At 53.7% G+C, this 24,503-nt stretch overlaps 2 protein-coding genes and 1 long non-coding RNA gene across 5 annotated transcripts; 1 reads left to right on the forward strand and 2 right to left on the reverse strand.

The window, feature by feature from the left end:
• Positions 1 to 1,777: 1,777 nt before the first annotated feature.
• On the reverse strand, positions 1,778 to 6,008 carry BTC (betacellulin). Of its 3 annotated transcripts, XM_061463757.1 has the most exons (6): positions 5,852 to 6,008; positions 2,958 to 3,053; positions 2,609 to 2,726; positions 2,358 to 2,504; positions 1,972 to 2,079; positions 1,778 to 1,883 (listed from the first exon to the last, which is right to left on the reverse strand). In XM_061463757.1, the coding sequence occupies exons 1-5, from the start codon at positions 5,922 to 5,924 to the stop codon at positions 1,974 to 1,976; spliced, it is 540 nt and encodes a 179-aa protein (XP_061319741.1). In that variant the 5' UTR covers positions 5,925 to 6,008; the 3' UTR covers positions 1,778 to 1,883; positions 1,972 to 1,973. The 3 variants fall into 3 exon arrangements, with proteins under 3 accessions (XP_061319741.1, XP_061319732.1, XP_061319746.1); XM_061463748.1 differs by having other exon boundaries at positions 1,778 to 2,079; XM_061463762.1 differs by lacking the exon at positions 2,958 to 3,053 and having other exon boundaries at positions 1,778 to 2,079; positions 5,852 to 5,992.
• A 3,260-nt stretch (positions 6,009 to 9,268) lies between these two features.
• On the forward strand, positions 9,269 to 22,889 carry PARM1 (prostate androgen-regulated mucin-like protein 1). Its single transcript, XM_061463643.1, has 4 exons — positions 9,269 to 9,551; positions 19,845 to 20,492; positions 21,731 to 21,809; positions 22,637 to 22,889. The coding sequence occupies exons 1-4, from the start codon at positions 9,503 to 9,505 to the stop codon at positions 22,719 to 22,721; spliced, it is 861 nt and encodes a 286-aa protein (XP_061319627.1). The 5' UTR covers positions 9,269 to 9,502; the 3' UTR covers positions 22,722 to 22,889.
• On the reverse strand, positions 11,725 to 19,122 carry LOC133274540 (uncharacterized). Its single transcript, XR_009745176.1, has 2 exons — positions 18,148 to 19,122; positions 11,725 to 13,153 (listed from the first exon to the last, which is right to left on the reverse strand). It is a non-coding gene; the product is annotated as an uncharacterized LOC133274540 (long non-coding RNA).
• Positions 22,890 to 24,503: the final 1,614 nt, after the last annotated feature.

The raw sequence follows: 24,503 nt of genomic DNA on the forward strand, positions 1-24,503 counted from the left end.
CACACAACCCCCCTTGAAACTACCCAACCCTGCCCAAAACTACCCCAAAACCCATGAAAAGCTACCCAAAAGCTTCCAAAAATACACAGAAGTGACCCAAAACCGACCAAAAAGCTACCCCAAGCCCCCAGCCTCTGGCCGTGTCCTTACTGGAGCCAGACACTCGCACTGTCAGGCGGCAGCGTCGGCCTCAGCACACAGCTCCCGGCGTGGCTGGGGCTCCTCTGCTCATCCGTGTGTCCATCCCTGTGCAGGGACAGACGTGGCACAACCAGCTCCTGGCAGCACACCCCTGAGACAGCCGGGGAGGGAGAAGCGGGGCTGGGACCCCAGGAATGTACCGGTTCTTCCCGGAAGGGCGGGTGAGTGCCAGGGTCTGTCTGAAAACCCTCCGGCCCTGAGCGTTAACAGCGGCACAGACCGACCGCGGCAGCCTCAGACGGGGACCGGCACCTACCAGTGCCGGGGTCTGGATTGGACCCCGACAGCACCCCCTCCCACCTCTCCAGACACCCTGAACGGGTACCCCGTTGCCTCCTGCGGCACCCGGGGATTCCCTCGGAGCCATCTCCTCGATCCCACCGTACAGGGTTGGGGCACTCATCCCACCGAGGTGTCCTCACCCCTCGGGCCCTGCTCCTCGGTGAGGATGAGCTTTCCTCACACAGCACCACCCGGATCAACGACAGCTCCCGAGGGATCGGCAGCACCGGGGCGGCCCTCTCTCCCCGTGCCTGGCCGGGCTTCACAGAGCCACCAACGGGGCTCCAGAAGCCGGTGAGGGGATCTGGGCCTCTGCTCCCACCGCAGCCTCTTTTGAGCTGAAAAAGAAGGGCTTAGGTCAAACCACGGCTCCGCTCAGAGCAGCAGCAGTGTAAACCAGTTTTCCCCAGCAGCTCCCACACTCACCAGTCCGAGCTCTCGCCAGAGCCGGACGGACGGAAAGCTCTGTCCTGCCGGAGCCGCTGCGGGGAAGAGCCGGGGAAAAGCAACAGCCGGTGCCCGCTCCGGGAGGAGGGAGCTCGGCAACGGGAGGGGTCACCGGCCGCTCCGGGAGACCCTCAGCCCCCGCGGAAGTCACCGGGAACCCATGGATGGTCCCGCCCCGGGAAGAGGGCGAGAACCCGCTCACCAGTGACTGCCGGCGCAGGCAGCCCCGACCCCCGGTACCTGCCCCTTTCCGCCGTGGTTCCCGGCAGGAGTCCCACACGCAAAGCCGGCCCGGTGCCGCCGCACCCGCACCGTAGCCCCGCAGCGGAGGAAGAAGCGAGGAAATAGCGCCGGTTCTGCCCATCTTCCCCCGCTTTCCCTTGCTCGGCAACGTCCCGGGATGCCGAGGCTGCCCAGGGCAGGCGGGAGCCGGCGTCGCTCTCGGTTCTCTGTGTCTGAAACCTCCTCCTCGAAGCCCCGGGGAGGCGGGAGAGCGACTCCCTCATCCCGGTCTCCGGCTCGGACCCCGCCCTTGAGCAGCGGCCTCCGCTCAGCCGCAGGAGTGGGGCGCGGCGGCAGCACAGGGCGGATCCGTGGCGGGGCAGCAGCACCAGCGCGGCGCCCGCAGCCGAGCAGGGGCCCCCGGCACAGGGACCTCTTCCCGCGGCGGCGGCGCCCCCTGCTGGCCGCAGGGGAGGCTTTGGGGCCTCTGCCGTCCCGCGCTGCGGCGCCCCCTGGCGGACGCAGAGGGGGTGGGCTGCGCGGCCGGGCGTCGGGGCAGCAGCGCAGCACCCACAGCCGGAACGGGGGGCGCTCCCAAGCAAGGATCAGTCGAGACATTGGCACCTTTCCTTTCACCCCTTTATTAACGCCACCGTTAGTTTTAGCCCTCGCCATTCGAGCCAGCCGGTGCCGCTATCTGTCCGGGACCCGCCTGCAGGTACCTGGAGCTCCTGCAGAGAGAGGGGAGGGAGAGCGGCTGCCCCTCGTGGGGGTCCTCCCGTTATCCCGGGATCAGTCGCCATTACCAACCCCATGTACCTTCACGCAATGCCTGTCTCCAGCACGTCCTCGCTTTTGGAAGGCAAATTCTTGTTTAACGTCTCCATCTCGTCCGCCTTTCTCTTCATGCGCTGCTTCCGACAGTGGCTTTGATGGGGGGTGTGGAATAAGTCAAAATAAAACCCAAAAGGAAAACGAGGCATGGCAGTTTTGCTGCTCCTCCTCCCTCCACTTTCACCCACAGAAGCTCTGGGTGAGATCGTGCATGGTGTCCAGCTCCAAGGCAATGCCTCACATCCCCCCCCCCCAGCACCCTCAGAGGCCAGGGCAGGGACCCCTAAATCTAACCTCCTGAACCCACTGGAGGTGGGCATCATTCCCCATAACCTCTTCCCGTGCCTCGCCCTGTTCCCCCCACCACGTACTGACTGCAGAGGCAGGCGCAGACAACGAGGATGATAAGGGTGACAATGGCAGCAATCAAGGAGATGATGACGATCTGGCCCCGGTCTCCTCGCAGGTAGAAGATGTCCACCCTCTCGCAGCGAGCCCCCGTGTAGCCCCTCTCACACCTACCCCATGGCACAGGGGAGGCAGAAGATGGATTGGGTGTCCAAAAACCCACCATGGTGCCCTCCTCTTCCCTCTCTCCATGTCCCCAGCAGCAGCGGCTTACACACAAGCTGGCACCTTCTCGGCCATGAGGAATCGGCATCTCCCCTTGACGCAGTAGTGCTTGTATTCCTCCGGGCACCTGGAGAAGTGTCCCTGCCGCCTCAGCTGTGTAACATTCCCTGGAGTGACAAGGAAACCCACCCCCCCACCCCCCCCCCGGGGTTACAGTTCTCCTCAGAGAGCATCTGGTCCATCCAGAGCCACAGGAATGTGTGTCCTTGGCTGTGGCATGCCGCTTCCCTGCGCGGCTGTGGTTGATACAACATCCATCCTCCATCCCAGCCCTCTGCCCTGCATTGTTCAGCTCCCATCCGGTGTCACCAGCTCCCCTAAGCATCCTTGCACCATACCCATGCAGCTCCGGGCTGTGCCACAGGTAAATCCCTCCATTCCATGGTCAGTGGTGACATTTGTGTCAGCACCCACACAACCAAATAAAGCCAAACCTGAAAGGCAATGGAGGTGGGTCAGGGAGTGAAGCTTGGCTAGAGCATCACCACCAGCACCCACCGCAGCCACTTATCCTGGCCTTGGCCATAGGGAGGGGACTGGCAAAGAGCCCCTCCTTCCCCAGCAGCATTGGCTTGGCTGTTCCCCAGGGTGAGGGGAAGGGAAAGCTGGTCCCTGTCTGCCTCCTCCACTCAGCACCAGCATCCTGGAGCCAGACAGGAGGGGTTTAGGGGGCACAGCACAGCCTGTGGGCAGTCAGCAGATGGGGGAGGGGAATCCCCAGAGATGTCTTTCTGAAAGACCATGGTCTTCTTGGGGCTGTTCAGCCTGGAGAAGAGAAGCTGCGTGGAGATCTCATAGAAACCTTCCAGTATCTGAAGGGGGCCTGCAAGGATGCTGGAGAGGGACTCTTCATCAGTGACTGTAGCGATAGGACAAGGGGTGATGGGTTTAAACTGAAATAGGGGAAGTTCAGGTTAGATCTAAGGAAGAAGTTCTTTACTGTGAGGTTGGTGAGGCGGTGGCACAGGTTGCCCAAAGAAACTGTGGCTGCTGCATCCCTGCCAGTGTTCAAGGCCAAGTTGGTCGGGGCTTGGAGCAACCTTGAAGCAACCTGGTCTAGTGGAAGGTGTCCCTGCCCATGGCAGGGGATTGAAACTGGGTGAACTTTAAGGTCCCTTCCAACCCAAACCAGTCTGGGATTCTCTGATTCTAAAAAGCACACCAGCCATGGGAGTGGGGAGACGTGAACACTGCAATTCAGCACCCACAGAAGCCCAGTAGCTTCCAGTGTCCAACAGCTAAATTCCCACCACAACATCACTCACGGCTGCACTGGGGCATGGATCGAGCTGGAAAAGGGGTAACCATGCTCGCTGTGGCAATGGGACAAAGCTGAGGGCTGGCTCAGACCCAGCACGTCCTGACAGCAGTGGCAGTAACCGGATCGGTAACCAGATCGCTGGCATAGCAGCACTGACTCAGCACGGTCCCGCTCCCAGCCCAGCCCTCCCCAGGGATTCACCCCATTGTGGTGGCACCCAGCAGAGTGGGGACAGGTCCCGCCTGGTGGGGCAGGGTGCTGGGTGTTCCTGTTCTGAGTGGGTGCACTCACTTTGCAGCTTGGCCACATCAAGGTCTCCTGGAAAGGGAGACTGGGCACCAAGCCTGGGCAGCTGCATAGCCTGGTTCCCATGTTCCTACCCAGTACCCTGACAGCAGTGGAGAGGGTGCCAAGGCTCCGGTGCCCTCCCCATCCTACGGCAGAGATGTTCCCAGCACACGTGTCCCTCCTGGCTATATATAGCTAACAACACATTTTGGGTAACAGAGCTGCAACAAGGACAGGGCTGAACTTCTGCCAGGGCTTCTGTAGCTGAAGAATCCCACTGGGGAGGGGATGCAGCCCCTTCTGGACCAGACAGCAGGGTGGGATTTGCCTGATGGGAGCCGGGGATGAGCCATGGGGCGGTTTTGCCCCCCTCCCTTGGGAGCCTGCAGGCATCAGCACAGGGAGGGAGGCTGACTTCACCCCCAGTGACCGAGTTTACAGCTCAGCATGGAAAGATCCCCACCAAGATGAGATCCCCACCCTTATTGCAACCAGATGCAGATTTTGGCACCCTCTGGGCTGGCAGCCCCTTGAGAGGACAGCCCTGATGGCACCTCCAGCTCCAGGGTGGGGTGGGGGATTGTGGGGTGCCCCCCAATACCCTGAGCTCAGCACCTTGCGGGTGCAAAGAACCTCATCTCTGTGACACGCTGAGAGCCCTTCTCTGCTGTGTAAGGCAGTCAGAGACAACCCAGGAGCAAGCATCCCAAACACAGGGTTATTTTGCCATAACACCCCCAACGCTCCCCTGAGAAAGCCCGAATTGCCGGAAAGCAACCACGTGGGGCATCGCCTTGGTCTTATGGGCACCCCCGCCCCAGAACAGGTCGGCCACCCTGAAGCTCCTTCTGCCAGCACAGGTTGGGCAGGTTTTGTCATGCACCAGCTCTGCCAAAAGGCCAAACCCAAAGTGCTCCGATGCCCTGTGTATCACCAAGCCCGGCTGATGTTCAACTCTGCCTGTGGTTATCTCCTGCCAGCCCTGAGCAGGCAGCTGCAGCCAGCTTTTCCCACTTCCCACGCACTTGGGAACTACCACCGGGACACTTGTGCACTTGCTGAACAGGTATCGGCAGCCCCCCCACATCCCCCATCCCTGGCGCTGCCAAGGAGGCAAACCACGGGTATACCATGAGCAGTGTCCCATCCCAGCCCTACTGCAGGATGCACCCAGGGCACCCCGGCTCCATCCTGCCCCCGAGGGTTCCAGAGATCCAGAGCCAAGTTGATACAGGGGAGCACTGGGATGGGACAGTGAGGATTACCAGCACAGGACATGGAGGCACATGGGGTGGGTGCAAGGAAGCACGAGGGAGTACAGAGACAGGACTGGGCATGGGGGGAAGACTGGGATGGGATTATCCGGGGAACACGGGGAGTCACTGTGGTGTGACTGGAGAAGCGGCAGGGTGGATACGAGGGTGGGACAGGGGCAGAGTCGGAATGAGGCAGGGGAACGGGGGGGATCAGCAGGCTGGGACTGGGGGGGGGGGGGGCAGCGGGATGGGGTAGCACCAGAAGAGGCATAGGGGGGCACCAGGATGGGACCGGGCGGTGGGTGGAGGATCACCAGCGTGGCACCGGGAAACAGCGGGATGGGACAGGGGCAGCACCGGGACTGTGTCGGAGCAGGGGACCCCCGAGCCGAGCCGAGCCGCGCCGCGCCGGGTGCCCCGCGCTTACCGGAGGCGAGTGCCAGGCAGAGCAACAGGGTATTGGGGCCGCCGCCCGGGGCCGGGGCCGCCGCCGCCTCCATGCGCGCAGCCGCCGCCTGGCCGGTACCTGGTGCCCGGCGGCTGCCGCGGGGCGGGACGAGGGCGGTCGCTGCCGGCACAACCGCCCTCCTCCTCCTCCTCTTCCTCCTCCTTCTTCTGTTCCTTCTCCTCTTTTTCCTCGAGCAGAAGCCTCACTCCAGCATCCCTGGGGATTCAGGGAGCCAGAGGGACCCCCGCATCCCGCCCTATCCCAAGTGTGGCTCCGGGCGTTCCACTCCAGGCTGTCATGTTATGAAAAGAGAGACTTATTCATAGCGAGCTGCTAATACAACAGCCTCCCAAAGCCTTGGCAGGGACTGACGGCAGCTACAAATTATTTTGTGAGGGGCTGTGCCTTGGCACAAACCTTCCGCACGTTGGCCTTGGGGTTTATTTTTTGCCTAGGAAGATGAGTCTAGTCCCCTGGGATGATGTGTCTGGTCCCCTGAGTGATGTCCCAAGGAGGAGGAGAACGGAGAACCCCTAAGGGGTGATGGGATGCTGGCACGTCCCCTCCTGGCAGCCGGGGACTCTCAGTGGGGATGCAGTGCTATGATGATGCTGTCCAGGCCCCAGGGAAAGCCAAAGAGCTTCTCCCAGCAGAGGAGGGCAGGCAGGGTGGGGTGGTGGGGCTGTGGCCTGCTCCATGTTATTACAGGCATGAAATAAGTGGAAATGAAACACTGGAAAGAACGGGTGACCTCAAACCACAAGCTGGCAGCTGTTAATGCAAACACTGGCAGCCACCCAGCCATGCCTTTTGGCCCCTGGCCAAGGAGTGAGTGAGCTAGTGTCACTCTGGCCAGCCAGAAAACCATTTGCACACTGCAGTATGCCAGTGCCGTCAGCCCTTTGCTTGTGGACACCCCAGGTCCTGGCTGGTGGTAGGGGAAGACCCCAGCCCCCCAGAAGCAAGCAGGTGTGATAAACCACTAGAGAAACATTGCGAAGCTCCGTTGGGGAGAGTAGGGACTTGGGCAAGATGAGGGAAACCAGCAGCTGGCACTGGGATGTGAGATGGGACACCCAAGAGGAGCCAGCTTCATCCCCATGGGGCAGGTGAAGGGAAGGAGCAGGCAGCAAAATCCTTGTGGCCACAAAAAGCAAATGGTCTTCCTTTGTCATCCTTCACATCTGGATAAAATTGGGGAGGAAAAGCTTTTTAAAGAACTTTTAAGAGCGCTGGAGCCCCAAGGCAGATGCCACCAGAGGTAGTGGTTTCCCTTCTCCAGTAGAAATGAGGAAGGGCTGTCAGAAGATATCTCCAAAAAGGGACATCTTGCTGGGCCTATGTCCTCTGCCCTCACTGTCACCCTGAGTATCACATCTGCCCTGGGGAGGCCCAGGGACCTGTGTGGCCAGGCAGAGCTAGCCATCCCATGGTGACCAAGCAGGTGGGGCCCTGCTGATGGCAGAGGTGGCCATGATATGATGAGGCAGAAGTGACCAGGCAGGCAGAGGTGGCTCTGCTGGGGTGACCATGCTGATAAGACCAAGAAAGAATGATCAGCAGATGTCACCATGCCAATGAACCAGGCAGAGGTGACCAGCAGATGTGACCATGCTGATGAGACCAGAGAGGGTTGATCAGGTACATGTGATATGCAGAGGTGGCAAGGCAGAGGTGGCTAAATGAGGTGGCCATGATGATGAGACCAGGCAGATAAAACCAGGCAGAAATGACCAGGTAGAGGTGGCCCTGCTGAGGTGATTGTGCTGATGAGATGAGGCAGGGGTGGCTGGCAAATGTGACTGTGCCAATGAGACCAGGCAGATGTGACCATGCAGGTGTGGCCCTCCTGAGGTCACCATGTTGATTCTAGGCAGATGGGGCCATGCTGAGACCAGGCAGAAGTGATCAGGCAGATGTGACCATGCAAGTATGACTGACATCCAATGCCATTGTGGGGAGCGGTGTCTGTGCCCAGCCCTGCCCTCTCCTCGGAAACCTCCTTCTGCCCATGGGAACATGCAGCACCTTCTGCAAAACAAAGCCAAAGCAAGGGCTGGGAGACCAGCAGCAGTGGAATCGCGCAGCTTCTGCATACCTGCAGCTGTACCAGAGTTATTTTTCCACCTTCCAAGCAGAGGAAAGGTTTCAAGGGGAGCTGAGATGCTGTCCAATGTATGCCAAAGGCAGCTGGCATGCTCGCCACTTCAGAAACACCAGCTGACTTGGATTTTGTGTCCTGCTGTTTTAGGCCTGGAGCCAGGATCCATCCCAAGAAAACGCCACACAATGCAATCAGATGGATGGCTCCATAACCCCAGGCCTGGCTTTGATGACATTCGTTTCCAGAGTGAGCATGAGAAAGTTCATAGAGAACACAAGTTCAGACTCAAAATATTCCACCTGCAGCAAAGCTCTTTCCAGAGGGAAACGGGTAGAACCACAGCACTTGTACCTCCGCTGTGTCAAGGGTGTCCCCAGGATGGGTTCTTTGGTCATTTTGAGCTGCATTTTGAGTGCTGTTCGCACTGTTCATGCTGTGGAAAGGCAGGAACCTGGCTGTGTGGATCTGGCTTGGCTCCTCTTGATACACATATCCAGGGTGTCTCCTGCCACAGCCCCAGGACACCCCTGATGTGGTGTGTGATGCTCAGTGAGGGCATGGAGAAACCCCATCCAGCCATAGCAGGGTGCCTTTCCCTTTCCCTTTCTCTTTCCCTTTCCCTTTCCCTTTCCCTTTCCCTTTCCCTTTCCCTTTCCCTTCCCTTCCTTTTTCTCCTCTCTTCTCCCTTATTTTCTATGCTATCCTATGCTATCCTATCCCCTCCCATTCTGTTCTATCTGGTCATGTTCTATTCTGTGCTAATCTAATATCTTGTATTCCACTTCATTCTATTCCATTTCATGCTATCCTATCCTTTTATATCCTATCCTATTCCATTCCACCCCATTCCATCCTATTATATTATTTTCTACCCTATCCTGTTCCATTCCATCCTATTCTAATATTTCCTATTCTATCTTTTCCAATTCTTTTCCATTCTATCCCATTCCATTCCATCCCATCCTATCCCATCCTATTCTATTATTCTCTAAGCTCTCCTCTCCTTTTCCATTCTAGCCCAATTCATTCAATCCTATCCTGTTCTAGTATTTCCTGTCGTATCCTACTGTAACCTATCATATCCTATTGTATCCTATCCTATCCTGTCCCATTCGATCCCATTCCATTCCACTCTATTATTTATATTCTATCCTATCCTATCCTATCCTATCCTATCCTGTCCTATCCTATCCTATCCTGTCCTGTCCTGTCCTATCCCGTCCCATCCCATCCCATCCCATCCCACCCCATCCCATCCGCAGCCGGCATGGCGCTAGGAAAGCCGGTCCCCGCATCCCAGCGCCCGTGCGCAGCGCGGGCTGCCCGGAGCCGGTCACTGGTTCCGCTGCTGCTGCCCTGGCCCTCGGTTCCCCGGCGCGGTGCCCGGTGCCGGCAGGTGCCGCTGTCCGTCCGGCGCTGGAGCGGGGCGGCGCCACGGGGGCCGGCCAGGGGCCGGCGGCGGGCGGGTACCGGGAGCGGGCGGTGCGTCCGTCCCTCCCGCCGCGGCTGCCAGCGCCGCCGGCACCATGGGCTGCTGCTGCCGCCTCCTCCTCGCCCTCTTCCTCCTCCCTTCAGGTAAGCGCGCGCCGCCGCACCGGGATATCACGGGGGGAAACGGGGACCACTGCGATAGGGACAGGGGGAAGGCAGCCCCCTCCTCGCCGGGGACAGCGTCCTGGCGGAGGCAGGATGCTTCCCCCGCACCGGTCCCATTCGTGCCACCCGTGCCCACAGGCGCCCCGACACCAGTGAGGCCGGGTGAGGGGCGTTTCGCCCCTCTTTGCTTCGCGCCAGCCCTGTAGATGGGTCCTCGGCTGGCAGGGGGACAACTTCAGGGGACCCCAGCATCTCCTCGCAGGGAGTCCTCCCTGCCCGGCTGGAGCTCAATCCCCTCAGCCTTGCAACCCCCTTCCTATCACGGTCACTGCTTTGAAGGAGCTTTTATCTCTCACCCTGGCCTTGAGCGGAGGCTTCTGCACACCCAGTGACCAGCTAAAGGCATCTTCCCCCCAGCAATATCAACCTCCCCTGTCCCACAGAAACACCCAATTCAACATCCTTCCCCCACTAAGACAGGCAGGGGAGACAGCTTGATCCCTGGCTGGCATGACAGTGACCGCTTTCAGATGACAGCATGCACAGGTCATCCCTTCTGTCCAGGCTGGGGTTTTAATAAACAACAAGGAGAGCTGCTTGCTCAGAAACATGGAAAACACACTTGCATAATCAGGTGACGGGGACACACACAAGGAGAAAAGCATTAAGCAAAACTGTTGTTATTAAATTGCTCTTGCTTGCAGCAGATTGATGTGACATGTCCCCAAAACAGCAGCTGGGGAGGCCACATCTGCAGGAGCAGCAAACCCTCATCCTGGGCCGTATCACCTTTCCTTGTTGAGGGACCCTGCTAGTGGAAGAGAAGGAAGAGCTGGCTATATCCTTCTCCTCAGAAAAGGGGACTTTGCACAAGCTCTTATTTCTGTGCTTTCCCAGCAAGTGCATTTGCGAGGGAAGAGGATGAGCCTACATTTCACTCCACAGGGATGCTGCTCGCCTCATTCACAGTGGCCCCAGTTTGGTCACTGCTTTCACAAGCCTCGGCTGGGAGTCAGCCCTTGGCCACTTTGGGGTTGGAGGCGGGTTTTTCCCAGCGCCCAGGCCAAACCCAAAGCTGTTCCCACGACCATCCCTCTCTAAAGCACCAACACCAGCAAAGCTTGGCAAAAGACCCAGGAAAAATTTCCCTGGAGTACAACCCTGTGTCTCTCAGGCTGCTCCCAAACACTCTCCGAGCCCCAGATCCTTCAGATGCTTTCTATGACTTTTTTTTTGTCCCCATATAAAAAAATCTGTATTTATCACCCACGAGAAAACAATAAGCATGATTTAAATACGCTTCGAGCTCATTCTTTAGGACTGAGTGATAGAGAGGACGTCACTGGGCAGGACTAAAATAAGACTGGGCTTCGCCTGGCCACGTGATTAAATAATAGCATCTCACACAAGGAAGTTTTCATCCTGTTATTACTTCTCACTCTGGATGTCATTTCTAACCTGCTTTGCTGCCCCGACATAATGCCCAGCCCCAGGCCGATTTTCCCCTTTAGAAATTTGCTTTGCTCTGAGAAGCTGAGGCATTTTAAGGTACTCGCAAGAGGCAGCTTTCAGCTTTAAAGGCTTTGGGTGCTTCTGCAAGGAGCCTCCGGGGAGGAAAAGCTGCTTCTTGGGGGGTCTCTGGGCCTGGCACCATGGGCTACTCTGAGCTGCCATGAAGGAGATGGAGCTTTGAGCACTCCCAGCCCCACTTCCCAATATATGAGCTGAAGGAGAGGGGAGATGGGTAATTAATTATCTCCTCTCCCAGCCTAAATGAGCAAACTACAGCTTTGGCCTCTATAGCAGAGGATGTGCAAAAGTTCCTCTGCTGAACCCAGTTGCTTCCCCTCCTGTGGAAGGCTGGGATGGGGCTGATGCTGCTGACAGCTGCTCCTAGAAGCAATAATTAGCAGCTAGCCAGGAAAATGATTTAGCTGGTGCATTGTCACTTGGGCAGACCTACTCTTTGACACAGGCCTGGCCAGCTCAAGAACCATATCCAAGATATCCACTTGGGAAAAGGCATTGTGAGGGGGCCCAAGCCCAAGGGCATGTAGGCTCATCTGCCAGTTATCAGCCCCAAGAGCTGACAAGTGGTTTCTCATCCTATGATGTAACATCCCGGGGAAATAAGCACAGCATAACACATATCTGCATGTTCCAAAAATACAACATGCAGTATTAAAGTATGTTTTATTTATATCAAGCAAAAGTCATTTTAGAATAAGCTGGTGCTGTCAGCTACTGCTCTTAATGAGGGCAAAAGCTCCCAGCAATCAGCAAAAGCCACCATACGAGGTGACAGCCTGCCAGCCCACCCCAGTGGGGACACAGGCCTTGCCAGCAGGGATTCTCCAGGATCACAGAGGCTTTCCACCCCAGGTCCTCATCAGTCACCTCTGGCTGCATCAGTTGACCAGTAGCCACAAGTCACTCTCAGAAGGAAAAAAAAAGCTGTGAAGACTCCTCTTCATGTTCTTTTCTGTCATAATGTCATTGCAGCTTCAGGATCAAGGACTTCATGAGTAGAATAATTAAGCAACACGTGGTGTTGAGGTGGGAATATAATGGTTTAGTTGTGTGGAGGGTGGTGTGGACACCCAGCTCCACAGCTGTTGTAAAAAATAGGTTTGTTGTACAACCAACAGCCCTTGCTGCTGGGTTTGGACACGAGAGCAGAGAGTTGCCTGAGGAGGATGTGAACACTCACCCCAGGCAGGGGAAGAGCAGGTGATAGGAACCATGCAAGCAACCATCTTTACTTTACAAGTTGACATTATCATTTTTAGCTGTGAGGAGCAGAGGATGCAGGGTGGCGAAGCTGTCCATCTGGTTCCTCAAGAGCAATCTGCCTGCCACAGCTTTCCTCAGGGTCTGAAAAGTGCTCAGGAGCGAGCCAGGTCCCTGTGTTAGCTCGTCCTGCTATGCAATAACCTGGAAAAGAGCAACTCCCAAACCAGGCCAAAACCCAACAGCCAGTGAAGACCTTGCTTGGACCCTCTCCATGACAGCTTGCCTGAAGCCCCCAACTTTACGTGTTTGGCCACATGGATTCTGCTCTTGCCTTTTGCAAAAAGCAGGACATACATCTACAAGAGATGTTGGTACAACCCCACCATCCACAGAGGTGTGTACAGATAGGCTTGCTCAGCAGCAACTGCCAGGGGGTCTGCACCCTCAAGGAGAGGTGCCAAGGGACATTCCCAGGGTTTCCTGGTGAGTTGCATGTTTGGGACAGCATCACCCCCAGAGATGGGGCTTCTGGATGGTGAGGGACACATGGAGATAGCATATCCATTTCCATCGCATAGCTGTTTCTCTGGGCTACAGAAAGCTTCAGGCTCCTGAGCAATTAGACCTAAACCACTTAACTGCCATGCAGCAGAAGAAAACTAATCATGCAGGAAACCAGGCTGGCTTGCCAGCAAATCAGAGCAAATGCAGATTTATTTGATCTGATGGCCTTGGCTTCTTTATGCAGCCCCTGGAGTGCTTTGCCTTTTACCTGTTGATGTTTCTGGCCCCTGTTTTTCTCACTTGGTTTCTTCCTCCTCTGACAACTGGTTTTATACCAACACAACCTGGCATGGAAAAGAAAGGAGATACAGCAGGAACCAAGCAGGCAACAAGGAAGCAGCACATCACCCAGGGGTGCTCTTGCTCCTACTAACATTCTAGGTCACTAGCACACATATGCAGTGGTGGAGCTTTGCTGCAGGCCTGGAGACCAACCTTGTTGGCCCTGATTTACTTACTGAAGCTCAACAGCAGACAGAGATGTCACCAAGAGTTACCATTTCCCAGTACCAGCCTAACAAGGTGTTCCCTCTGGGGTAGCCTGGAAAGCTTGTGAGGGCTTGAGACACTGCTTAGACCCTGCAGAGCTGCTCCCAGACCACCCCATCATCCTTATTTCTCAGACATAAAAAGGCAGGGCCCTCCCAACAGTGTCCTAAAAGGGCACAGACCCAAGGTCAAAGTCCAAAACTACCACCACATCCTCCCTGTTGCTTCTCCCCTATCAGTACAGAGCTTAATCAGACCCTTGTGTAGTGCAGATGGGGCTCTCCAATTAGAGAGAAGAGACATGAATGCCATCAAAGCCCAGATCATATGGTGATAGAGAAGGTGACGCAGCCCAGTGCTGAACAGCTTGTAGAACAAGTTTACCCCTAAGCAACAACTGGTTTTATTTAACCTTAGTCACCACAAGACGACCTTTTGCCATCCACAGCTAGATACTAGCAATTTTATAGCTGAGAAGCAATAACAAAGTTACACCTGAGCAGGAACAAGAGGGAAGGGAACTGCAGAAGAGCAGCGCAAGGTTTGAGAATTCCCAGCCACAGAAACCAAAACCAAGCCAGCAAGGTCATGAACAGGAAGTCCTCACCCTATATTTAAACATAAATTGTTTTACTGCTCTGCATCATTAACCCTGGTAATAAACCAACGCATGCTGCAGGACCAGAGGAGTTAGGGATACTCTATCATCATTATTTGGGGAGAACCAGGAAAATGTAAGACTTGAAGAAGGTCAAAGAAGATCGTACACCACCAAAAACATCACCCTGAGTAAAAGACACCAGCTTACCTTGGCATTTAGGGCCCAGATGCTCCTCTAAAACTGTTAAAAGAGAAACTCACTCCTCTGCACGTGCTTTCCTCTATGAGTACCATTGCTCATCAATTATCTCCCATGTTTTATCCCATTATCTTACTAATACAGAAAGGACAGACCTCCAGCCACCAGCTTTTATATCGGAGCCCCTAATCACCCTGGTGAGACTCACCTGGGACACCCCCCCCCCCCCAACATCCCTCTGCCTATTGGGCCGGGACCTCTATTTAAACTCAGGCTTGGGTCCTAGCTTCTTGTCTCAACTGTGTGGTAGATAAATGTGTCTATAGCGTTGGGTGATTCTTGGACCTGTGCTGTGTGTAGGTTTGTCTCTAATCCATTCTTTTTCATTTTGGGCTGATGTTCTGATGCTGCTTCTAGTTGTTTCTTGTGCTGGTTTTAAACTTAACATGCTCCTTAATATCCACATAGCAGAGGATAGGGTAGTATCAATATCCTTTTTTATCTTGCCTAGATAGATCTTGTGGGTATATAATGAGATGACTAGGGATTTCTGATTTAGAGAATAGTATAATGTTTATCTGAATAATACTGATGTTACAGAAACCTTTACCCTTGGGGCTTTGGTATTTAGAGGAGCACCACCTTTGGCAGCTGGGGTACAGGTGCCCCAGCTAATTCAGGCTGAGAGCAAGCATGTGGTGTGTGGGTTAGATCATCTGGTGCTTCTGACAGTTATATCATATGAGATGAGTTATGAAGTGAAGCTTGTTAAAAACTCCATTTTTGCTCTATCAGTGGATGTTTGTTTGCTGTGGAATGGCTGCTCTATGTGATGTCATTCACTTGGGCTAGAGATGTGTTCGGGGGGGGGGGGGGGGGGGTATGCTGTTTCAGCTGGCAAAACAATTTTAAAGCTTTACTGTGATTGCTTGTAGAGTGCTTAAGAAATGCATTGCTGGAGAGGCTGCCAGGCCAGGCAGCTGTTTCCCAAGCATTCAGCTTCTGCGAGACTGAGACCTTCACCTTTCTGTGGCTTTCAGAAGCCAGAAGAGCATGCAAATAAGGGAGGGAGATAACCCATCAGGGGGAGGGTTCATTCCTTGGGTTGACAGGTGATTAGGGTTAGTATTCCTTAAAAGCAAGGTATTTGAATTACAGGGGTTTGGGTTTTATGTTCTTGGCTCTTTTCCATATTCCGAGATAAGACAACCTAGAAAAAGGACCTTTCATGTGGGGTGTGAAGTGTGACACTGCTGTTATTCTAGTTGCTTACCTTGCCCTGGCAGTTCTCTGCCTGCCTCTCCTCTAAGCTGGATTCTAGCAGGGTGGTCAACTGCCTTAAGTGAATTAGGCAATGGGAAGATTCCTCATGGCCAAACTATGTTTGGCATCCTTTGACAGCTAACATTCTCCAGTCCCTCTGACAACCCCTGTTTGGGGCTTTTTTAGCCTTTGAAGCCATGTGGTCCTGAAATAACTTTTTCTAGTCACTTCTTTTGTCCCTTATTCCAGTGCATTGTTCTGGTTCACAGCTGCTCCTCCTACAGTCCAGGTGCTGGACAAAGAAGCTCTTCTTTCCTTTTGCAGATGTGTTGGTAGAGGAATGGGCTTGCAGACAAGCTGGGTGTTCTTCTGGCCATCCATCTCCCTGGGGACAGGCAACACTAACCTGTGAGGCAGGCTGCCCATGAGCAGTGGCATGAGGACTTTTGGAGCTCTCAGCCAGGTCATCTTTGTCCCTTCATCCTAACCTGGGTCAGAAGCAGCCTGCATTGCCTTTGGGATGAGTAGCCTTTGGCTGTGCTTACTTTCCTGGGAGATGTCCCTGTGATTTGTGACTTGGCTGGGAGCACTCAGACAGTGGCCAAGGATTGTTCCTGCATCCAGTTTTGGCTCACCTTCTCAGTTTATACCCCTTAGATGTTATTGGAAACTTCCTGACTCACCCTGGCTAGCAGCACTGCCAGCTTTTTGAGGTCCCTATTGGTTTGCCTCCAATGTCCAAGCAGCTCATGAGAGCTCTGCTGACCCAAAGCACAAACAAGCAACATGGGATGCCAGGGTGGCTTTACAAAGAGCTGATCTTGGTGTCTAAAAGACTGGAAGCATCCACATTTAGACAGGTAATAAATTTTCAAGGTGCTAACAGTCCTGGGAGGGTTCTGATGGGCTTGATGTAACAGCAACATGTTGTGCTATGGGCTTCAGAGGCTGTCTGCTACCTGTTGGACCAGTCACATCTGCAGTGTGAAGTGTGGGGGAGAGAAGATTATTTTACAGAAATACAGACAGATAGAATGATTTGGGTTGGAAAGGACCTTAAGATCATCCAGTTCCAACCCCCTGCCAAGGGCAGGGGCCCTTCACGCTAGACCATGTCACCCAAGGCTCTGTCCAACCTGCCCTTGAAACATGTTGAACCCTGATCTGCAGAACATTAAGAGTGAAGGGGTGCTTGGTGTGGGTTTTTCAGCTCTTGCAGTGCCCTCTACTACCACATGACATCTGATTTCTGCCTTGGCTTAACCATCTCCAGTGCAGACATCTTAAACCAGTTGAGTGCTGTGCTTGGGGCATGCATGAGCTGCGAGCTTTAGCAAGGGGATGCCAGGTCAGCTGGGCACCTTCAGGCAGCACTGCAGAGGATGAGGGGTTTGCTGCTGTGATAGCACTTGCAGCAATGGCACCTTGTGCCACTGCTGATGGGACAGGCTGACTTAGTGATGGTGTAGCTTGTGTTGGGGGGGGAATAATCCAATTATCTGAGGTCAGAAGCTTTTTATATCAATCAAGATGCATTGCTGATATGCCTTTCCACACATGCATCTCTAAAGCAGACCTTCTGCTCTCCAGCAGAGACCATGCCTCCTCTTGCATATTGCCCAGCATGGCTGAATGGTGTTAAAACCTTGAGAAAGACCCTGTTGCTCATTGCTCCTCATGAATCCAGGCAGCGATTTCATGCCCCACCCTCAGCCATGAAAACAAGTAGGCTGTGCTTTCCTGGGATTGTGGCTGATGGTACCTTCAGCTCTTGCCATGTTGTGGGCTACCACTACCTGCTAGAAAGGGCATTTGCACCTTCTTTCCCTTCAAAAAGGAGATGGAGATTTTGCATCATTCCTTCCTCCCACTCTGCCACCTATATGGCATGGCAAATCATAGAATGGTTAGGGTTGGAAAGGACCTTAAGATCATCTGGTTTTGGTTTATGGTATTGCAATGCCTGAACTGAGCAAGGGAGCCACCAGCTTCTGGAGAAGGAGGGGGCAGGAGGAGTGGGGACCCACTGGGTTTGTTGGAGGGACCTAGTACTGTGGGCAGGCTTTCTCCTGATGAGATGCTGTGGGTAAAGCCAAGCTGTGAAAACCAGTGCATTCATCTGCACTAGTGGCTTTTAAGCTCAGGATTATCACAGCAATGCAGCTCAAGTTCACATGCCAGTAACTCCCAGTTATTAACTAGGAAGCCTGAGATGTGAGGTCTTGGGATGATGAAACATCAGTGTCTTGATGACAGCAGAAGCTTTGCAGAAGCCTGGTGTGCATTGGGAAGGAGGAGGGGGGATGGCTGGGTGCTTCCCCACCACTGTGGTTGGGCTGGGTGTGGAAACCACAGGTGCTGAGCCTGGTGGCTTATTTGGTAACCAGATTCCAGCTTGTCATCCATCTCCCCTCCCTTATTTTAAGGTCTATCAGTCTTGGGCCTCAGCAGACCGAGAGCCTGAGGATAGTGAAAGCTCGGAGGCATGTCCAAGTATGTGTCCCTAGGAGAAGAGCACTTAAGGCATTAGACCCTGCTGCTTGGGAAATGCAGATACCCATCAGTGTCTCTATAGCACCAGAAAAAAGAAATACGGGCTCAAGTGTGCCAGGGACTTGCCATGGGCTCTAGCAGAAGCCATGCCCCAGAGCTGGTTTTAAATCCCTGGCCAAACATATGTTTGCAGTTCCTAGACAAAAAATGCCTTCAATTAGAGGTGTTACATACCCAGTGCTTGCTGCAGTGAGCTGGAGATCCTCAGCTGAGATGTTTCTTCTGCTGTCCTCCTCCACTGAAGCTGTGCAGGTTGAGTGAAACCATATTAGAAACCTTCAGTCTTCTGTTGGCACTCATGGCTGAAAACACCCAAAAATATGAGTTACTGAGTCCCTGTTCACTGATGCTGAATCCCACCGCTTCTATACACAGGCACTGTTTCCATCTCTCCTTCAGCATGAGGTGCTGTCAGTGTCCTGGGTGCCTTGTGGCTCTCCTGGGTACTTGACAGCATGGGGCTTTGCAGAAGGAACCATGTGTTGCCCAGCCGCTACTCCCACATTTGAGTCCCTCCCATGTTGCTGTTTCTTGGAACAGCTGCATGGTGGGGCAGGAACAACCCTGTTAGATCGAAAACATCTCTAGTGCAGCTTGGGTCACTTCTTGCTGGGTGTCACCTGCATGGGTAGCATTTCAGTTTGACTTTTGGGGGACATCAGATTTGGCTGTGGTAGCTGACAACATCTTGCGAGGTGGCTTGGTAGCAGGGAGGAGACCCTTGTGCACCCACCAGTGGTACCCAGCCATGTATGATCCACAAGCGCCTACTCACAAAATGCTACCATGATAGCTGTCTGTGCACTCACTGATGTCGTTTAACACTTAGATAAGTACCAAGCTGCTGTCTCTGGAACTGGAGTGAGAGTTTGGCTTCAACGTTCCCACAAACCAGCATTTTGCTGAGTGTTTTCTTTTGTCCTCCATACTCAAAATTGGAAGGGACCTTAAAGCTCATCCAGTTCCAACCCCCTGCCATGGGCAGGGACACCTTCCACTAGAGCAGGTTGCTCCAAGCCCTGTCCAACCTGGCCTTGAATACTACCAGGGATGGGGCAGCCACAGCTTCTCTGGACAACCTGTGCCAGGGCCTCACCATCCTGACAGGGAAGAACTCCTTCCTGAGATCGTGCCTCAGTCTCCCCTCTGTCAGTTTAAATCCATTCCCCCTGTTCTGTCACTACATGCCCTTGTGAAGTCCCTCTCATTGTGGCTTGTTTGCACCAGAGCAAGTTCTTGCTCTTCCCAGTGCTGGGCTTGGGATGCTCTGGGGCTGTAAATAAATGAATGCATGGGAATAAAAATCCTTCCTTATGTCATTTAGTGTTGGCATGTTCTTCCCTCTGCCCAGCTGTGCCAAGGCAGTTAGCTGCTAGCGCTGGCCCAGTGCTGAGTTTAACTCTGGAGAGCAGAAAGAGGGGGAGGGGAATGCCCCAGCAATCTGCTGGTGGGGTCAGAGGGAAAAATGACTCATCTTCATGCTAAGAAACAGAGACAAATGAATGAATGCACAAGGAAATGGGGGGAGAGGAGAAAGAGGCGTCTTGTGTTATTCCCAGCTGTGCTGTGCTTGCTGCTGAGGAGGTGATTACTCCCCTGCTGCTGTGCTGGCTATTGGGAGGAGATGCTGGGAAGCTGTAGGGGATGCTGGGGAATGGGGGGATCCTAACCTTGGGGAAAACCAGTGCTGACCCATGCTGGGGAACTGGTCTGGTTTAAACCTCACCTCTAGCTATGCAGATAATTTCCCATCTCTTTTAGATGGCTCTTGGTATTTTAAGTAACAATAAACATATTTCCATCTTCATCCTAAAACCCCGAGTTGCCCCAAGGATTTCCTGGTTATTCATATGCCTTTGTCTCATTCCTAGGACTGGGTGATGACTCCACACCATCGCCCCTCACCCTTACCAGCCCTCCCTTCCTCTCAGAGGGGATCCCAGTGGCACCGGGCTCCAGGGATGCAGCTCTCCCCACATCAGCTCCTGGCCAGCCCATATCCATGGAACTCACTGAAGAAAGGCCATCATCCTCATTCACCCCTGCAGCAGCACTGTCCCCTGCTCCTGCCTCCATCACTGTGGCTGTCACCACCACCATAGCAGACAGGTCACCTGTAGTCTCCAGCCCTAGCTCCATGCCAACCACCTTGGAGACAGCCCCAGGTCTTCGGATAGCAAACACTATGGACATGGCAAGAGGCACGGTGGATCTGGGGGCAGCTCCCAACACCACGGGTATAGCTGCATCCTCCTCCTCCCTCCCCACCAGCGACCCTGGGACAGTCTTGTCCCCAACACCTGTCCTCATGAGCCCCACCACAACCCAGCCACCTGTGCTGACCAAGGAGGTCCCTTCCCCAGGGACAGTGCCCATGGTGTCAAGCCTGGCCGTGGAGCCAACGTCACCCCCAGTGACTCTGACAAGCCCCATGGCAGCAGAGGAATCCACGGCCACCGGTAAAACCACCCTCTCCACTGGAATCACTATGGAAGAGGTGCCACGTGCCTTGAGTGCAGGTGAGCACCACCACCTCCATATCGCAGAATGGTTTGGGTTGGAAAGGACCTTAAGATCATCCAGTTCCAGGCCCCTGCCATGGGCAGGGACACCTCACACTAGACCAGGTCGCCCAAGGCTCTGTCCAGCCTGGCCTTGAACACCGCCAGGCACGGAGCATTCACAGCTTCCCTGGGCAACCCATTCCAGTGCCTCACCACCCTCACAGTAAAGAACTTCTTCCTTAGATCTAACATGAACTTTCCCTGTTTCAGTTTAAACCCGTTACCCCTTCTCCTGTCGCTACAGTCCCTAATGAAGAGTCCCTCCCCAGCATCCTTCAGGCCCCCTTCAGATACTGGAAGGCTGCTATGAGGTCTCCACGCAGCCTTCTCTTCTCCAGGCTGAACAGCCCCAACTTCCTCAGCCTGTCTTCATATGGGAGGTGCTCCAGTCCCCTGATCATCCTCGTGGCCCTCCTCTAGACTTGTTCCAACAGTTCCATGTCCTTTTTATGTTGAGGACACCAGAACTGCACATACTACTCCAAGTGAGGTCTCACAGGAGCAGAGGAACAGGATCACCTCCTTCTGTCAACCTCAAGGTGCTTAGACAAGAGGGGCAGAGCCCCCCCCAGAACTGGAAGGGAAGAGGTGGCCAACTTCCTGAGAGCACCATTTAGCAATAGCTGTGCTTTCCTGGAGGAGTCTATGTCATCTGCTCCACTGATGGAGACAAGGAGTGATAGATACCAAACCGGTTCCCCAGAGATGTGAATACAGTTCTTACTTGAAAATTTGACTTGAAACACTTAAGGATGGGAGGAAACAACTGGCTGGGTAGTGGGTGCTGGCTGACTTAGGAAAACGTAGGTTTTACTTCTCCCTCCTGGAGATGTCAGTAAGCTGACACTAGCTTTCACCTGTCCTCTTCTGCAAGCTCAGAGAGCTTGAAAGTGCTTCATAAGGTCAGAAAATGGAGGGACCTGGGGCATTTGCTACCCTTGGCACAGTAGTAAATGCTGTCTGAGGCTGGGAGGAGCATCAAGAAGCAAGTCCATAGTCCTCAACCAAAGCCCAAAGCCAAAATCCACCTGCCCTGCCTTTATGGGAAGCAAAAATATAGGGGTGCCAGCATCCTTTTGGGAAGCAGTAAGGGAATGTGCCTCCCACCAGAGATAGCTGGCACAGGTGTACTGTGTGGGGTGGTTGCGATGGTGATGGGGTGAGTGCTGCTCTTTCTGATGGACTCTCCACAGGGAGCATCGTGGCCATAACCGTGACAGTCATCGTGGTGGTGGTGCTGGTTTTCGGGGCAGCAGCATACCTCAAGATCAGGTAAAGTTGGTTTTGTGGTGCCTGCCTGGCTTGAACTGGGGCCCCCCCTTCCCTCTGAGGCTGCACTCACAAGGATGATGCTCAGGGGCAAAGCCCTGGTGAGATGCTGTCCCCAAGTTCCACAGGGTGACATGCGGCCTCTATACCTGCCACATCTGCATTGTCTACCACTACCACTTTTCACATTGTCTACATGGAAAAGCAGAGTTTTTCTTCCTCATTTTACAACAGCCTCACTCAAATGCTGGAGATGCTCTTCAGCACAGTTGTAACTAGTAATTATCCCTGGGGCAAGCTGCTGCCATGGGTCTTGCTGTGATTTAGACAATTAACAGCAGCACAGCCCAGTGTTGAGTATCTGTAATGAGGCTTTGCTGACAACCAAAACCAACAAAGGTCTTGTTTTCATAGAATCACAGACTGGTTTGGGTTGGAAGTGACCTTAAAGCTCCTTCCACTAGACCAGGTTGCTTCAAGCCCTGTCCAACCTGGCCTTGAGCACTGCCAGGGATGGGGCAGCCACAGCTTCTCTGGGCAGCCTGTGCCAGGGCCTCACTACCCTCACAGGGAAGGGCTTCTTCTTTATATCTAATCTAAATGTCCCCTTTGTCAGCTCTGTTCCCTCTGTTTTATTTCCCGGCATGTCGCAGTATGGTTCAACAGGGGCAAAATCTCACCTGGGCTTATTTTCTCTAATGCTGTTCTTGTTAAAATATCCCAAAGCTCAGTTTAGTGAGGACTTGCATGCATTTCTTTTTCACCCCATGGTTAACTAATAAACCACCAAAGCAACTGGTAACACTGGGTGGTTTGCTTTCTCTTGGCAGGCACTCCTCCTATGGCAGGCTTCTGGATGACCACGACTACGGCTCCTGGGGCAACTACAACAACCCTCTCTATGACGACTCCTAGCAGGGATGAGGAGAAAGAATAAATCCTTAATTTATAAATGCTTCCTCAGCAGAACATCCACTGTCAAAGAGATGCCACTGCCATGGGCTGGATTATGGTGGGTCTGACAGATGACGGGCAATGGAGAGCGGGCATGCGGTGCCCACAATAAACCTGAATTTTGGCCTTTGCGGAGAAAACTCTGGGTCATGGCACACTTTAGCCACTTGGTTTGTAGGCAGGGAACTGAAATTCCCCAAGTGAATGGGGGGAGTAAAGGGAGAGGATGGAAGTTCAACCGGTGCCATGGCATCCTTTGAAATACTGCTGCCCCATGGCCAGAGCCAGCAGCATGAAGGGGCCTCCTGTGCTCTCACGTGCCCCTTCCTCCAACCTCCCTTCATCACCCTGCTGGGGAATCAGTCCTTCACCTTGCCAGGGACCAGGAGCAGTTATGGGGCTGCTCCATCACCAGTCCCTTTTCCTGCAGGTGCTTCTGGACACAAGTTTATAATTTCATTTTTTTTCCGTTTAATTGTGTTCCTTCCACCACCCAACACAGCCTGAGAGCCTGTGGGAAGGTCCTTTGACCATGCACACTCCTGGGCTGAGTGATGCCGTATTTCACACACAGCACCCCAGCCCATATCCCTTTCTGCCCCTGATCAATAAATCAGCACTAAATGATGTTGCAAAGGTTTGGGCATCCCAGCAGACCCGTGGCGCTGGTCACCATCACTCCAGAGGCTGTAGATAAGCTTCTTCCCACAGACCCTCGGCATGATGGTGAGACAAGTGAGTTTCTGGAGGGATTGTGGGGAAGGCAGCAGCACCCCTGCACAGGTAGAGGTGCACCATTTTGCAGCAGTTTATGTCCCTGCTCTTAATTATTGACAGTTTTCTTGCATAGGGAGGTCCATTGGAATATCCTCCAAGATACCTCCTTGCTAAATCTGAAGCAGCACAGCATTTACTGCTAGAAGGAAGGCAAGCGAGCAGAAGCCATCATTCCCTATGGGATGCAAACAGCTCTCACCTGAAACGCAGGCCGTGGTTTGCTTTGGGTTAATCAATGGTGCAGGCTGGGAAACAGGCTTTGCCATTCACTCAGAGTCCTGGGGAACATCAAAGCTCAGGGCATTTGCATGATGCATCACCTCTTGATTTTCAGCAAGCAAGAGCAATAAATGCAGCCAGCACTTTAACAACCACCTGAGAATGTCAGGAGAAATGAGGACATTGCCTCCAGCTCCACTTCCCAAAAGGAAATGTAATTGTTATGCATTTTCCTTTTCCTTCCTGGCCTTTTATTAGACTCCTTTTAAACACATCCTTTCATCTCTCTTATTATATTAGTGTTGGTCAGGTGGCTGAAGCCAGGGTCAAAACAGAATAAAGCAGTGGATGGTTGCTGCATCTTCAAGAGACAGCCATCTTGGGAAACTATTGGGGTTGGGGGCATATATGGGATGAGATTTATGGTATGACTGCTTTTTGTCCCACTTGCCCTCTTCCCTGAGACACCATGCTGCCATCTATTCCCATCAAGCTCTGGAGAGATAGGATGTGTTTAGGGAGGCAGTGGAAAAGAGAGGAATGCAGTGCTGAGACAAGCACAGCAGTGGCTCAGGCTCTGAGGATGTTTGGAATGAGCAAAACTCACCCTTTTGGAAGCCAAGAAGTAGCAGATTAGGCCACCTTGGCTAAGAAAAACTACAAAATAAGAACACCCCCGCCCCCCCCCAATTCTTGTTTTGAAATAAACTGGATGGTGCAGTGCTGCACCCCAAAACCCCCTCAGAA

Source organism: Pezoporus flaviventris, unplaced genomic scaffold, assembly GCF_033815535.1.
Source record: "Pezoporus flaviventris isolate CSIRO_AGI_PZ_B2104156 unplaced genomic scaffold, CSIRO_AGI_Pfla_v1 ptg000002l, whole genome shotgun sequence".
Taxonomy (NCBI): Eukaryota; Metazoa; Chordata; class Aves; order Psittaciformes; family Psittacidae; genus Pezoporus; species Pezoporus flaviventris.